General features: G+C 37.4%; 1 protein-coding gene across 1 annotated transcript; it reads right to left on the bottom strand.

Annotated features, from left to right (window-relative positions):
• Positions 1-282: 282 nt before the first annotated feature.
• LOC103965658 (epsin-3) lies at positions 283-1,786 on the bottom strand. Its single transcript, XM_009378728.3, has 4 exons — positions 1,680-1,786; positions 1,452-1,574; positions 1,170-1,331; positions 283-1,076 (listed from the first exon to the last, which is right to left on the bottom strand). Exons 1-4 carry the CDS (start codon positions 1,784-1,786, stop codon positions 443-445), a joined length of 1,026 nt encoding a protein of 341 aa, XP_009377003.2. The 3' UTR covers positions 283-442.
• Between the last annotated feature and the right edge of the window lie 13,888 nt (positions 1,787-15,674).

Below are 15,674 nucleotides of genomic sequence, written 5' to 3'. Positions count from 1 at the left end.
GGAATTACTAATGTCTATCTATATTGTTTATAATTGTCTCTGTAAATTAAGACCTAGTAGTTATATGTTTAAGCTCAACAGTTTTACTTCACAGTTAGGCAAGAAAAGTTTGTACACCGAAGATTTCCTTTGCAGACTTTTTAACATATCAAAAAAGAATAAGGTAGGACTTTGAGGGCTTACTTTGTAGGGTTGAACAAAAAGATAACACAACCTTGCCCGATCTTCACATCCGTAAATTTTTTAATGAATGAATGATATGGGTTGGATTGATATGTTTGCCTTACCAATTCGACGGGTGCTTTCATCAGAAAGAGGGAAATAAATGTTATCATAATTGAAAACTTAAAACAAAATTGTCATCTATATATGGATAACACTTAATTATCCAAAAGATACAAACTATGATTCAGACAAAAAAACCTCCCTCCATGTTACTTCATCAATACCAAAATGAAGATTGGCGATCAAACTTTTTCTTCCCCTCCCTTCCCACATCAGACACACTCCTAAAGCCAACTTTCTCACCATGAGATCTACGAGGGCTAAGGTTAACCAACTTCGAGAACATTCCACTTGTCAAATTACCATCCGGCGCCTTCTCATAAAATTCATCTTCTTCATCATCTTCTGCATCACCTTCATCCCCAGATTCGAGCAGTGAACCCTTTTCTTCGATCGGAGGACAATCCCAAAGGTGTGATCCTTCACTATTTTCATTGGTTGCTAGGAAATTTGAAGCCTTGTCATAGTCATTGCTGCGCAGTCCGCTTGGTGAATATCTTTCCATGGCTTCCAATTTTGTGGGAGATGGCTCATATGACCTACTTAGCTCATTGATATCATTCCATACAGAACTTGTGGTAGAAAAAGAGCCAAAGGATGTTCTTGAGGCTTCGGAGGCCGATGAAGAGAAAGAAGTTGCGGATGAAGGAGAAGCCGTTGCACTTCCAAATCCTTGGATTTCATTTGTTATTTTGAGAGCTTTTAAACGTGCTTCTCTTAGGATTTGTCCTCCTCCTAGCAAGTTAAGTATTTGGTCTGATTTCTTTTGCATGCTAACACCCCAATTGAATCTATCGTGATTAAAAAAAAATTAAAATCAAAAGGTATAAAAAAATCAAAAATTTAATATTTCAAAGAAATCAATATAGACTATATGAAATTACCCTTTGTTATCTATGTATTTAAACGATCCAAGCTCTTGGATGACATAACTATCACGTTGAAATTCTTCAGCAAAATCTTCAGGGCCGTGTGTTAGTAAGAACTCCAGAAGTATTAATGCTTTGTAGGATTGCCTCCACTCTTTCCAATCTATGCTATATAACCTATATTATTTATTTTGTGCATATTAACCTTATGTTAAACCAAGAAATTATAGCATTAATATGCAATTTACAGTAGACACTTCTGGTTGATATAAGTTTAAACAAGAAGAAAATGATTACCTCCGATGCAGAATATCGACAATTCTCCAATAGTCATCCACGTCAAAGGAGGCATCGGCTATTTTAGTCATTGTCTTAGCATCAGGGCTACATGGATCATTATTTGTTGCTTCCTCAGCTAACCTTTATGACAAGATGGATCTCAAGGCATGTTAGGTTTTCTAGGGGGCCGGGTTGGGAACAAATGAAATAACATAATAAAAAAGGTGTAAAGAGAAAAGTACTTACAATTCAGTTGGAGAAACATCAGTAAAAGTCAGCCTAGCAATTTTGTATTTCTCCTGTACAAAATTAGATGCTTGCTTTTTGATATGATTCAAAAACAAGGTTCCCATAGCTGCCAATAAGTTCTTAAAAATTTGTAACCATGAACCCTAGTTTGAAACCCTAAACGAATTGGTAAGTTTAATGCTTATGCGCAAAATTTTGGTAACAATAATCCAATCACTAATGTCTAGTACCCCATATTAGAGGATAATTGAGGCCTCAAACTCAGTTCCCTAAATGTTTAAATTAAACCAAAGGTTTCTTAGTTTAGAAGAAAACTTTTTGAGGTAGAGGAGATTAGTATAGGATCAACTATTTCATGGGAAGCCATGATTATAGCTCAAATAGTGGAGGAGGGCTAGGGTACCCATTTTGAATGTGGGGGAAATTACAATTGACTAATATTGGAAATTTGACCGAATGTTACCCATAAATTTTTAACTATTTTGTTTAATTTTTCTGCTGAAAAATTATAAACTATATACATAATTTTTTTTTTTTTTTTTGGAAACAAACTATATACATAATTATAGTTATGACCCAAACATTATTCGTGCCTCGTTAGAGATTTCTAATTCTATCATTTTTCTATTTTTATTTTTATGCATAACTAAACTATTTCCCAAGTTTTTTTTTTAATTATTATTTGATTACATGCTATGTTTCACTTGCATGCAAATTCTAGTTTCAAATGACCCGATGACAGGCCATCATGAGAAACTTTGTTGATAGAGACTTAGATAAATCTAAGATGATGACCAATCAATTAGGTTTATTGAAACTAAGGTTAAAAACAATATATAAACTAGCAAGGATGACCCATCAAGAAAAATTTCTCTAAACGAGCTAGTTACAAGATTTATAAGCCGAACATAGTAAAGTTAAAACCTACTTGTTTCTTAAATGAGTCGAGCTCAAATTTGTTTTTTTCTATTACAATCGAGGGGAACTCAAATTTTTTTATATATATATATTAGAAGCACAAATTGCAAGGAAATGGCCACAGACGAGGTTGTGTATGGTTTGGTTGGTGGCTATCGGGTAGGTGGAGAGTTTGGCTCCTTTTGCTTTGAAAAGATAACATTGTTTTTTATTTTATTTTATTTTATTTTTAGTACAAAAGATAACATTGTTACATTAAAGGTTAAGTTCACTGTTAGATTAAACGTTAAGTTCATAGATAGCTGTCAAAAAATTAGAAAACAGACACCAAATCATAGACAACAAAACCGCAGCCCCTAGTATTATCCTTATCTTCAATCCTAAATACTATTTTTTTTTTTTTTTTTTGGTTGTTGTTGAGAAAAAGTACGATATTCATTGAAGATTGAAATACGTACAAATTAAGGATAAGGTGCTTACAATGGGTCTCGATAAAAACCTTGGCAGGGCTTTTAACCCGATCAAAGGGAAAAAAAGCGTCCCTCACCAAATTAACTACTGGTACTATCCCCTAATAATAAATCAGAAATTACATCAGGAGGTTCTTCAAACCAGGAAACAGGGTGATCAACAGTGAGACTAAACCTCGCTAAGTGGTGAGCCACCTTATTCGTTTCTCTTCAACCAAATGTGATTTGCCATTGCTTGAAGTCCTGCAAGAGCTACCTAGTATCGTCGAACATATGTCCATAATGACCACTAAACGCTGCACTTGCATTTTGAATTGCAGAAATCACTAACAATGCATCCCTTTTCCACCTGAACCTGCATCGTGACCCATCTGCGTAAGAAAACAGTCGCTGCATCTACATGCAACGCTGATCTCACGATGTTCTCCCTGCTTACTTGCGCTGCCAAAAACCGTCCCTCCGAGTTTCTCACTACCAACCCATAGCCTCCAATCGACCCCTACTCATCCCATGATGCATCAAAATTACATTTAATCCAACTAGAGGCTGGAGACTACCATTTATTTATTCTATCCGAGGAACAATGTGGTGCAACCTCATTCCATTTTTTATACTCCGCCAACCAATTTTGTGCTTTGATTTGTGTATCCAACGGATATGCCTCAACCCCATTCCAAAGAAAATTGTTACGAACCTTCCAAATACTCCAAATAAGTACCAGTAGTAGCTCAAAACTATCTTTGGACAAATTTTGCGCCATAAACTCCAACCAATGTCCAAATCCCTCCTCAATTTGATAAAATGAACAGATTCCCAACGGACTTCCAAACCACACCTCTGCCGCTCTAGGACACAATAGTAAAGCATGTTCTACAGTCTCTACCTCTTTATCACAAAACCCATAAGTATCCTCCATAATCGCCCGTTTGCTCTTCAAGTTAACTTTGGAAGGCAACGCATTCATAAACCTACGCCATACACAAATTTTCACTTTCCTCGGAACCTTAGCTCGCCACAAAGCTTAGGAATCGTGTGTCCACATTAATTGCCAAACCCATAAGCTCATCACCACTCATCCCCTGACACGATCGAGCCACAAAGTACGCATTTTTAATAGTGAATAGGCCCTTAGGTTCCTTAGCCCACATCAAAGAATTGGCACGGTAGAATAAGCTCCAGGGTATACTCAAAATCAAATTCGCTTCCTCCTCCAAGAACCAACTTCGAAATAAATTAGAGTTCCATCGAACTCCATCATCCTCCAACATCAGTGATCTCACCATGAGCTCTGGGTGCACCCCATTCGGTCTGGGGCTAAGCACTTTGTAATAATGTTATCGTGGCAGCCAGTTATCTCCCTATATATGAATCCGCAAGCCATCCCCTACCCTCCATCATATATCTCAACAAATAATAGACCTAGATGCCACCACATTACGCCAACAGTAGGACGAATTAGGTTTGACTGGAGCCTGTAAGAACTCAGAATTAGGGTAATACTAGGCTGCTGTAATAATCTCCACCCTTGCTTTGCAAACAAAGCAAGGTTAAACGCATATAGGTCTTTAAATCCTAAGCCACCTTCACTTTTCGGCTTACATAATCGTTGCCATTTCACCCAATGTATTCTCTGTTTCCCTCATTCTCTTCCCCACCAAAACTGAGCCACCATTTGGTTTAGTTCATCACAAAATGACTTAAGGAGCAAAAAAGTCTGCATCGTATACAATGGCATGGCCTGAACAACCGCTTTTATCAAGATCTCTTTCCCCAAACTACTCAACAATGAACCTTGGCAACCATGCAACTTTTTCCACAACCTATCTTTAATATAAGCAAATGCGTCTTTCTTGGACCTACCAATGAACACTGGTAAGCCAAGATATCGGTCGTGATACTCTACCCGTTCCATCCCTAGGCAATCTGCCAACAATTATGCATCCAACTCTGTAAGGTTCCGACTAAACGCCACACTGCTTTTGATGAGATTGACTGCTTGTCTAGACGCCTTTTCATATGTATGTAAGAGCTCCTTCACCTGCAAACACTCCTACAAAGAACTCCTGGCAAAAATAAAGCTATCATCCGCAAATAGCAAATAGTGAACACTTGGTGCACCTTTGCATACATGGACCCTTTGAATTTGGCCTTGTGCTTCCTATGAATCAAATAAAGCCGATAATCCCTCCGCGCTTAAAACAAAAAGAAACGGTGATAGCGGATCTCCTTGGCGGATTCCTCATTTCGGATAAACTAATCCTATAGGCTCTCCATTCAATTTAAACAAGTAAGATACCGTAGACACATACATCATTATCCATTGTATCCATTCCTCTGCAAATCCCAACCTTCTCATCATTTGCTCCAAGAAAGTCCATTTAAACGATCATAGGCTTTACTGATATCTAACTTCAATGCCATCACCCCATTCCACCCATTATTCTTCCTATGCATATAATGTGCAATCTCTGAGGCTACCAAACAATTGTTAGAAATTAGCCTTCCCTCTATAAAAACACTTTGCGATGGTGAAATAATTTACGGAAGAATGGCCTTCAGTTGGTTAATAAGAACCATTGAGCATATCTTGTAAATCATATTACAAGGACTGATTAGCCTAAGCTCAGTCATCGCTAAGGGATCAACTTTCTTCGGAATCAAGCTGACATAGGTATAGTTGATTTTATTAAGCATATGACCCGATGAAAAAATATGTCGAACCCCGTCACACACATCTTGGCCGACCGTCTCCTAATGCTTCTGATAAAAACCCAGTGACATACTGTCAGGTCCTGGCGCCTTAGTCGGGTGCATTTGAAACAACACCTCTTTAATTTCCTCATTGGATACCTGTCAAATAAGCTCCTGATTCATCTCAGCAGACACTTTGTGTGTCACCACCCTCATGATTTCCGACACATTTGTCTCACCTTGAGAATCAGACAATTTCGTGAAATAATCAACAATCACCATCTCCATACCCCTCTTATCTGCATGCCACACCCCGACCTCATCATACAATCTCGACAAAGCATTCCTACGCTATCTTTGATTAGCCTTCTGGTGAATTTTTTTTTGTATTTTAATCTCCAAGCTTTAACCAATTTTCCTTGGACCTCTGCCTCCAGAACGGTTCTTCCTATGCCAATAAAGCTTGCAATTGAATGTTTAATTCATGCTATTGTGCAATGATTGTTTCAGTAAAGGGCTTTCCAAATAATGCATTCAATTTATCTTCTATTTTGGTCTTTGGTGTCCATTCAACCATTATAGGTATATGGTCCGATGAATTTGGTTTCAAATAAGAAACTTGAAACCCCAGAAACACATCCACCCATTTCTGTGAAGTTACAACTCTGTCTAATCTTACTTTGATTCCCCCACACCTGGTAGTCACCCAAGTGAATTTATTTCCAACATATCCCAAATCTTGTAATTGGCAGTTTGCAAGTGCATTCCGAAACCCTTCCATTTGGCGTTCACTTTTTATATCACCTCTTTCATGTTCCTCGGCATATAAAATCTTATTGAAATCTCCCATGCAACACCATAGTAAATCTAATTTCCACTCAACCTTTGAAGCAAACTCCATCATTTATGTCTATCCACCTTCGCCGGAAAACCATAGAAGAAAGTAAGTCTCCACTGATTAGCATCGCATATTCTTCCAACCTTTAAGTTAATATGATTTGACGAATACGATCTTAGCAACAAATTTGCCTCCTCTCTCCACATTGCACACAAACCCCCGGACCTTGCCGAACTTGGAACTGAAAACACAAAATAAAACTTCAACTGTGATTTTAACCTTTCTACACGCTCATTCGAGGTTTTTGTTTCACACAGAAAAATCACCATGAGATATTTGAAGAGAAGAAGTCTCTTAAGCGCCCCAATTGCTCGGAGGTTCCCAAGCCCCCGGTAATTCCAGCCTATACAACTCATTGGATTCGGCAGGGTTGAACCTCATCAGCTGTCGCCGCTGTGAAACTCGGTGAAGTAGACAAAGCACGCTTCTTTGCACCTAAGATCAATCTCATTTCCTTCTTTTCCCGCTGCCCTTTTTTCCCAACTCTGGTGGAACAAAACGACGAAGTTTAGACTGCTTCCTTTTATTCTTACGACTAACCTTTCCTCCCGAGCTATCACCATGTATAGATCCCATTCCAAAAATAAACGGGCTAAATTAAATGGGTCTGAATCAACGGACCGAGGAGAGTCACCTTCTGCCATCAAATCTTCCCCATTAACCCAACTTGCCAAGGTTAAAGAAAATGTATCTTCACCATCTCCTTGTACCTCTGGACTTCCTCCCTCATCTCCCACACTCGGTTCAATTGTAGCCCCAAATAGCCACATTGACTGCCTCATTTCTGTCTCTAAACCTTCCCTCATATCCTCCAGCATATCCTGGTGTTGGCTACCTAGTACCCTCGGCATAAATTGTACCAAGGCCAACTGATCTCCCTTACTATCTGTCTCGTCTATGCCCTTATTCAAGTCTAGAATTGGCAAATTACCTTGCCCCACTACCCTCATCTCCATCAAATCTTCCTCGTCCACATCCATTGGAACATCCAACTCCTCTAACACCAGAGCCTTCATTACCCAACCACGCTCCGCATGCAATCTAAAATGTCTTCCTGAAGGTCGACGATAATCCTTATCCAACACATCCATTTGGAACCAATGACCATATGGTTTGGCCTTATTGTCTAGAACTTTTCCTTCATAGCATTCACATTGGTCTTCAACATGGTCCATCATTCCGCAAAGAAAGCAAGTGAGAGGTAATTTCTCATATCTAGCATCAACTTGTATCTTCCTGCCATCCAATTGTATGTTCATAAACCGCACCCGAAGAATACTACCAAATAATTCATCCTTGCGACTTTGATCCGTGAGGATATACTCTCCCAGGAGCCTATAAATTTCCCCATATGTGGTGTCATGTAGCAGAGGGTAACCCCTTAAATTGCACCCAAAATTCCTGAAAGTACAAAAGGATACTAGCTGGGTATACCAACGTATCTGCCTTTCTAGGTAACAACAGGTATTGCTTGTTATACAGCTATGGTCCTCCTCAAAGAATGGTCGTACATTCATGCATGTAATTAAATCCAAATCCTAAATACTATTCTTAAACGATATGTACAGTTTTTGTGAAAAAGAAATAAACAATTTAGGCACAACACAAATATAACATTAACAAAGCAAATTTAAATAGAGTATCTTATTTCCAAAAAAAAAAAAAAAAAAAAAAAAAAAAAAAGAGAGAAATAATGAAAGAAACAAATATTGTTTGAATGTTCACTTGTTAGTTATACACTATTCGAATTTGTCAACTGGTGTATCAAATACACACAATAAATAATTCTCATTAGTCTGTACTACTACTAAATGTGTGCATGCCTATGCCATCTCACTTGTCAATGAGTGCCAACTATTGATAAGATAAGAGGAAGTTAGATTTAAGCACTCAAATTATGTGGGTTATTAATTAAATATTTGTGGATTTTTAAAATTTTGGTAAATTATATTATACACTCTCAAGTTTGGGTGTAACTACAACCTCATACAATATTTTTAAAAGCATTTCAATCTCATACATTTACTTACATTTTATTTCAATATCTTTCTATCAATTTTTAATTTATTTTTTTTTCAATATCTTTAATGTTAAAGTTAACTGGGATTAGGTGAAAGAGCACATAGCAAATGATTAGGTGTGCAATGAGAATACACCATTGTTATGGTGGTGAGCAAAAATGCTCTCTAAAAAATTTGTTAAATTTACTGTTAAGTGATGACATAACATATATGGGTCCACATTTGTGCTGATGCAAAAAAAAAAAAAAAAAAAAAAAAAAAAAAAAACTAAATATTAAAAAATCAATTTAAAATATAATATTAAATTAAAAAAAATAAAAAGTCCACTTCCTTAACATATTCTCATAATAAACCTCTTGCTTCACATGAATCACAATCTTGTTTTTGCTCTTCTTCGACACCGTATCTACTGCCTCCTGAATCGCCTTAACATTTCTGGTCTAGTCCTACGCCAGTCACCACCATTACACAGATAATGGTGACAATGGATGGATGGGGAAGGAGGGTGATGATGGATGGGTTGTTGGGCCATTGTGGTTTTTTTTTTTTTAATTAATTAATTAATGTTATAAACTTTGTATTTAAGTATGATTGTGTAAATACTAGATTATATTTGATTCTAGTTATTCTTTCCTACTAGGACTTGTATTACTTGGAGGAGAAGGATTCTTCTCTCCCTTATTACTATAAATAAAGGCACTGCGTAAGGTGAATAACACATCATCTACATAACCCTATGATGCGAGATTTATACGCACACAAATTAAACCCTCTTTTCGTCAAATTATAGTATATGTATAAGTAGGGATCGTTCTGGACCGGGGATTAGGAGGGATTGTTAATCACTTGGATTTGACTCAAAAACGTAAAAACACAATATAAAACACTAAACTAGACTCAAAGAATGTAAAACTAAACTTTAAAACACTAAGACAAACCAAAGACTCAAAATGCTTTTAAAAACACAAACTAAAATGATTTCTAACTAAATTGACATTAAAGTAAAGGGGGATTTAAGTTTATACGAAAATTGAAATAACGAAACAAGTTAAATAAACTAGACAGAATGTAAATATGAAATTGATGAAATGGAATGAATGGATGATAGAATAGCTAAGGGGGTCATCTCCACATATGTTACACTTGCATAATAAAAAGATTTCCAATTGCATTTCAATAAATTATGAATTCTCATCACCCCAAGTTAATTAGGTCCGCTTAAATTAACCGTCAAGTTTTCCTTAAGTTAATGAATTGGATGGGTTAGCGCAACGCAATTCACAACATTCTCCAAAAGTCCTTTACGTGAACAGCACAATAAAGATACAATCAAAGATCATTAAGCATTATGAAAACTATAAGTGTTGACGAGGCATTCGTTACTATGATGAGCATGAAACTCGTGCCAAGAATTCATTTAACGCGATTGTTTATAAGCAACCTCCACTGCTTGTGAATATAAGTTCATAACGATTAGGTGAAAATCACTTATATTCTAGCGTCATATTCATGCATGAAAATTAAGCGCGCATTCTTAATAAACATACATAAATAAGTTATCAATCAAACGGTTAAACAAATTGAATCAACAACTTATGAAATGCAATTAGAAGTAATCAAATCAAAATGCAAGCATAAACATATATTTCGAATCACCCCCTAGCTAAAGGGGGTTTAGTTTATTATAACTTTGAAATCAAAGAAATACCTAAACATTCCAACAACTCAAACTTGAATTGTATGAACGTTTAGGCACTCTTCTCTTCCATTCCTCATACGTACAAACAAAGAGAATTGAATTTAAACATTGAAATCAAAGAAACACCTAAACATTCCAACAACTCAAACTTGAATTGTATGAACGTTTAGGCACTCTTCTCTTCCTCGTTGTTGTAGCACAAGGTCTAAGGATAGTTTGATGGTGTGAATGGTTTGGGGAGTGGTGGAAATGGAAAGATGGTTTTTTGGATTCTAAGGGAGACTCACGGCTAAGAGAGAAAGGGATGTGTTTGTGGTGTGTTGTGTATGAAATGAGATCTCCATGAATGAATGAATGCAAGGGTATTTATAGGAGTAGTGGAGGGAACATATGGCTATGTCATTTGTAGGTGAAGTAGGTGGATGTTGTAGGTGAAGTAGGTGGATGTTGTAGGTGAAGTGGATGTTGTAGGTGAAGTAGGTGGATGTTGTAGGTGAAGTAGGTGGAGAGTAGGTGGATGTTGTAGGTGAAGTGGATGTTGTAGGTGAAGTAGGTGGATGTTATGTTAAGTGATAAGTGATAAGTGATATGATATGTGGTTATGATATGATAAGTGGTTAAGTGGTGATGATAAGTGATAAGTGATTAAGTGATATGATATGTGGTGATGATAAGTGATAAGTGCATGTGGGTTAACTAATGAAGGAAATGCATGTGCAATGACAATGTGTTAGAATGGATGTGTGTTATGCATGGCATGATTGGGATTAGGAAAGGTTTAAATGTCCTAAAACTAAAGAGAACAAGGTTCCAACACTTTGGCTCCAATTAGGTCTTCAATTTCGTCCAACACTTTGGCTTCAAGCATAAGCTATCCGTCCTTAGCCCAAAAGTGCTCCAAAAGTCTCCAAAATGCATCTTTTTGCTCCTTTAGCCCTTTGGACCTACAAGCACACGAAAATAGCTTAAAGTACTAAAATAACTAAAGAAACATAACGTAAATGTACGAGAACAAGCCATTTAAGTCGCATAAATATGCTCCTATCACCCTACAAACACATCTCTCTCCACTATCTCTCTCTCTCTCCCCCTCCCTCCCTCTCCCCTTCTCTGTTGTGCCCTCTCTCTCCCTTGTCATTTAAATATAGACCACAACACGTTAGGCATCTGATGTGGAAGTTTTCTACATCAAACTGGTTCATCAATACCATCATACAATCAGGTTCTTTCAAAACAACGGTTTTTATCTCGATATTTTTGCAGCCCTGATAGCATGAACATTTACCATAATGCAAGACCCAACTTTACGTTTTTTCAAATTTTAGATTCTACATAAATTGTATATGCATTATATCCATAATTGTTGAATTATGTGAACTGATATTGCCATGAATTGCATCCTATATATGTCCATGCATTAAATTATTTGATTAAATATGCATTGAATTAATTGAATTTGAAAAAGAAAAAAAAAACATTTAGGGTTCTTTGAACCCAAACTGACATGCCTGACCTTGATATTCACCAAACACCAGGGTAAGCATGTGTTGGCCAACATCCGAAGGTGACGAAGTCATATTAGGATGCAGGAGAACTAAAATAATTAACTGACATAAATAAAACTTGTAAATTTAATTATAATAAATGTGCATTTACGGACTGTGCTAAGAGCATACAACTACAATGAGACAGTAAAAAGGAAATAAAATAAAATTGAATGAACAAAGGAGTGGGTCCTACATCGAGATGACTCGAAGAAGTCGATGTGGGAGTGCCCTGACACCGACATTGTACGCCTAGATTCTAAGTCTTAAGGGAGTGCAAAACAAAACATGAGTGGACCAAGTTGATATATAAGTAATAATAAATAGTTAATCTTTAACGTACTATCCCCCAGGTTTGGAAAACTCGTATAGCATAATAAGTAATATGTTTTTCCGAAAACCCTAGTATGCCATAAAACCTTTCATAAAACATATATCGTATATAGGTTGCTTAGTAGTAGTACCACAAGGTGTGTGTGTGTGTATATATATATAAATCTTCATTTGCTCGAAGGCACTACATTTCCCGGCCAAAGCCAATATAAATATCTTCCGCCCATAGGCACCAACCAACGCCCGACCGTAGCCAATATAAATATCAATCGCCCGTAGGCTCCTACAGCACCCACCTCGAAGGCATATATAGAAGTATCATTCACTCGTAGGCAGGACATACGCCCGTAGGCATAACATACACCCGTATACAGAACCGTTCGAATAACCATTAAGTAAGTAGCTAAAATGTCATATCAATCTTAATTGGAGTTCAGTAGCTAAAACATCATATCGTAAAACCTATTCGTAGTATATAGTCATCAATCATATGTAATACGAAGAACGTAAAGTCGATAAAGCATAATATATCATATAGTGTGCGTAATAGTGGTGTCACATATAAGTATCTTCATAGTATATAGTCATCCATCATATATGCTACAAAGAACATGAAGTCGATAAAGTATGGTATTCCAAAATATTCTTAGTAAAGCATGATACCTCATAAAAAGTAAAATCTAATTTACTCATAAAACGTTTCATAAAACGTAGTCATAAAATCATGCTTTTCATGTATGCATTTTTAATAGCAAAAATTATGCATTTTGGAAGGGGTCCACTCACCGATACTTTGTCGTCGAAGAGCCCTGCAACTAGCGAAGACGGAAACGCCACAATAAATGCACATAAGCACATAAAGGGTCCAACTAATAAAACTCTATTCAAACGATTGAATTTGGGAAAACGGACATCAGAATTGAAATCAGGACGTTGAAATTAGTCTAGGAGGGGTCCCAGACAAGACCCGAAAAAGTTAACCCAAAAGTCAATGTTGACTGGTCATTGGTTAACGGGTTAGACTAGGTCAAAGGTTTGGTCGGGTCAACGGTTAGTGGGTTGGTCGGGTTCAAGTGAGTCAAATGGGTTAGGTTGGATCTGGTTAGGGTTTAGGGTTTTGGACTTAGGTTAGGATTAGGTTTAGATGGGTTGGGCTGTGTTAAGTTAGTGGGTTAAGGCCTAGGCTAATAGGTTGTCAGGCCCAAAGGTTTGGGTTTCTGGGTTCTAATTTAAATGGGTTGGGCTTGGATTTAGGCTGGTTACTCGGCCCAAGGGTTTAGGTCGGTTCAATGGGTTGGCCCAGCAATTGGGTTGGGCTCGACCTAGTTTCCTTTGCATCTTGCTAGAGTTTAATGGAAGGGAAAGCCAGGTTTTTGGGTTTTAGCCAAGAAAAATTCCTCGGCTCTGATCCGGGGTCAAACCTTAACCAAAACTACCATTCAAGAGCCAAATTGAAGGTAAGAGACTAAGGGTTCAAGTCATACCATTTGTTCTCTCAGTTTTGGTAGGAGTTGGCCAGATGAGGACCTGAAACCCACAACATTCTAGCCGGAGATCTGGGGGAAGTCCCCCCGAAGTGTTTTTTGCGTTGAACGACCACCAAAATTACTCAAAAGAAGTCCCACACTCGCACAAACACAAACCAAGAGATTCTAGGGGGCTTACCTATGTCGAGGCCGATGGAAACTCGCTAGAGTTCATCGAGGAAGGGAAAGAACAGTGGTCTCTGCCACTGTGCACTATAACGGACCTGTCATGGGTTCGAGAGTTGATGTCTTGGTCCTTGGGTTCGAAAGTTAACGTGGGTGTGGGTGTGTATGGGTGTGGGTCACCGGAGAGGGGGAGCATACTCGGAGGGAAGGGGAGAAAGTTAGAGAGAAAAAAAGAAAAGTGAGGGGGAGAAAGAGTGAGTTGTTTTGGGCTGGGGGACAAAAAAAAAAGGTGGGCCCCTTGGGCACACCAAACAAGAACCAAAAGCAACCCAAAATAAAAATCCCACGCCAAGTGAAGTTACGAAATTACCCTTTCGTTCCGAAAAAACTTTGAGACGGGTTGTTACAATCTACCCCCGTTAAATAAAATTCTGTCCCAAAATTTAAAATAACTTGCTACACTAAAATACTCGAAAATAAAAAGAAGAAAAATATATGAGTAATGAAGAAATCAAGTTAGAGCGGTTGCACAAAAGGGAAAATACCGCCATGTCGCGATCGTGTTGCAATGATTCCATCTTTCGTGCCTCTAGGCTCATACCTTCTTCTCCGATCAGTGTAAAAATAGAAACATATACTTTATAAAGATATAAAGTCGAAAACATATAATGACGCATGGTAAAAAATAAGTACGCAAAATACGATAACGTCAAAATAGATATGTACTAACATAGAGGTCGAAAATCTTATTGAAATTAACACTGAAAGTGGAAGAGACCTAATCAAACATTTGTAACGTCAGAAACAAATAACTATAATAAGGTAGTTAAAAATACTTGTACTAAAAATCAAATCCAAAAATGAAAGTGGGTCTCGCCTAAGCATACGTAATGTCACGTACTACGAGGAAAATGGTGTCTTTGGGTAGAGCTCTAATAATAACAAAAAGTAATAACTACCATGGACGGGTCTGCCTGCCCACTTGCTTAATGAGCCCAACAAATATGTCATCGATATTACAGTTGGCCGCCCGCTATATCGACAATACATTGTTGCCTCGATAAGCAAGTAGTAGTTTACCGATTTGTCCAATCCCAAGTCAACAACAACACGAGTACACAATTTCTCATAACGTAAAGAAATCAAACATCCAAAAACCAATTCGTAAACTCCACTGTCCAACCAGTGCTACTAATAGAATCTATCAAATCAAGTCTTAAATAGTGACATACACAAGCTAAAAATAATAACTATTGTTGTAGCTACTCCAAAGGAGATCGGTGCAAAGTCTACTCATTTAGAAACCACAAATTAAAAGAACGCAACTCATATTGTAAACATGTCTTTTGTGACTAACCGTGATCATTGCTCTCTTGGCCGAGAAGTACAAGATTCGAAACCTATAATAGAAGAATAAACACTCAGACTACTTCTTTTGAATAACGACTGTTGCTTCAAACCATTCACAGAAACTGGCTCACAATTACTAGGCTCGGAACCTAAGATGGAATTTAATTTTAGTAGTTACATATAAAAGGTGTGTTAGGATTGGGTAGTAGATACCCTTACAATATTTGGGCAAATGAACTTATATATATATAGTTGGAAAAGAACTACTAGAGTATGATATGATGCCTATGAATTATAGCAAGATAATATGAGGTGACTATTCATTTCTGCTGAAGGTAGTGATTGGTGATGTAATCTGCTGACCACCCACACTACTACGTTTATCAATCCCTTATTAAAATGTGGCTCAAACATCA

Source organism: the organism of the source record quoted next, unplaced genomic scaffold (genome assembly GCF_019419815.1).
Source record: "Pyrus x bretschneideri cultivar Hongxiangsu unplaced genomic scaffold, Pyrus_bretschneideri_v1 Contig73, whole genome shotgun sequence".
In the NCBI taxonomy this organism is placed as follows: Eukaryota; Viridiplantae; Streptophyta; class Magnoliopsida; order Rosales; family Rosaceae; genus Pyrus; species Pyrus x bretschneideri.
The sequence above is the reverse complement of the archived record's forward strand: the minus strand, read 5'-3'. Positions and strand labels throughout refer to the sequence as shown.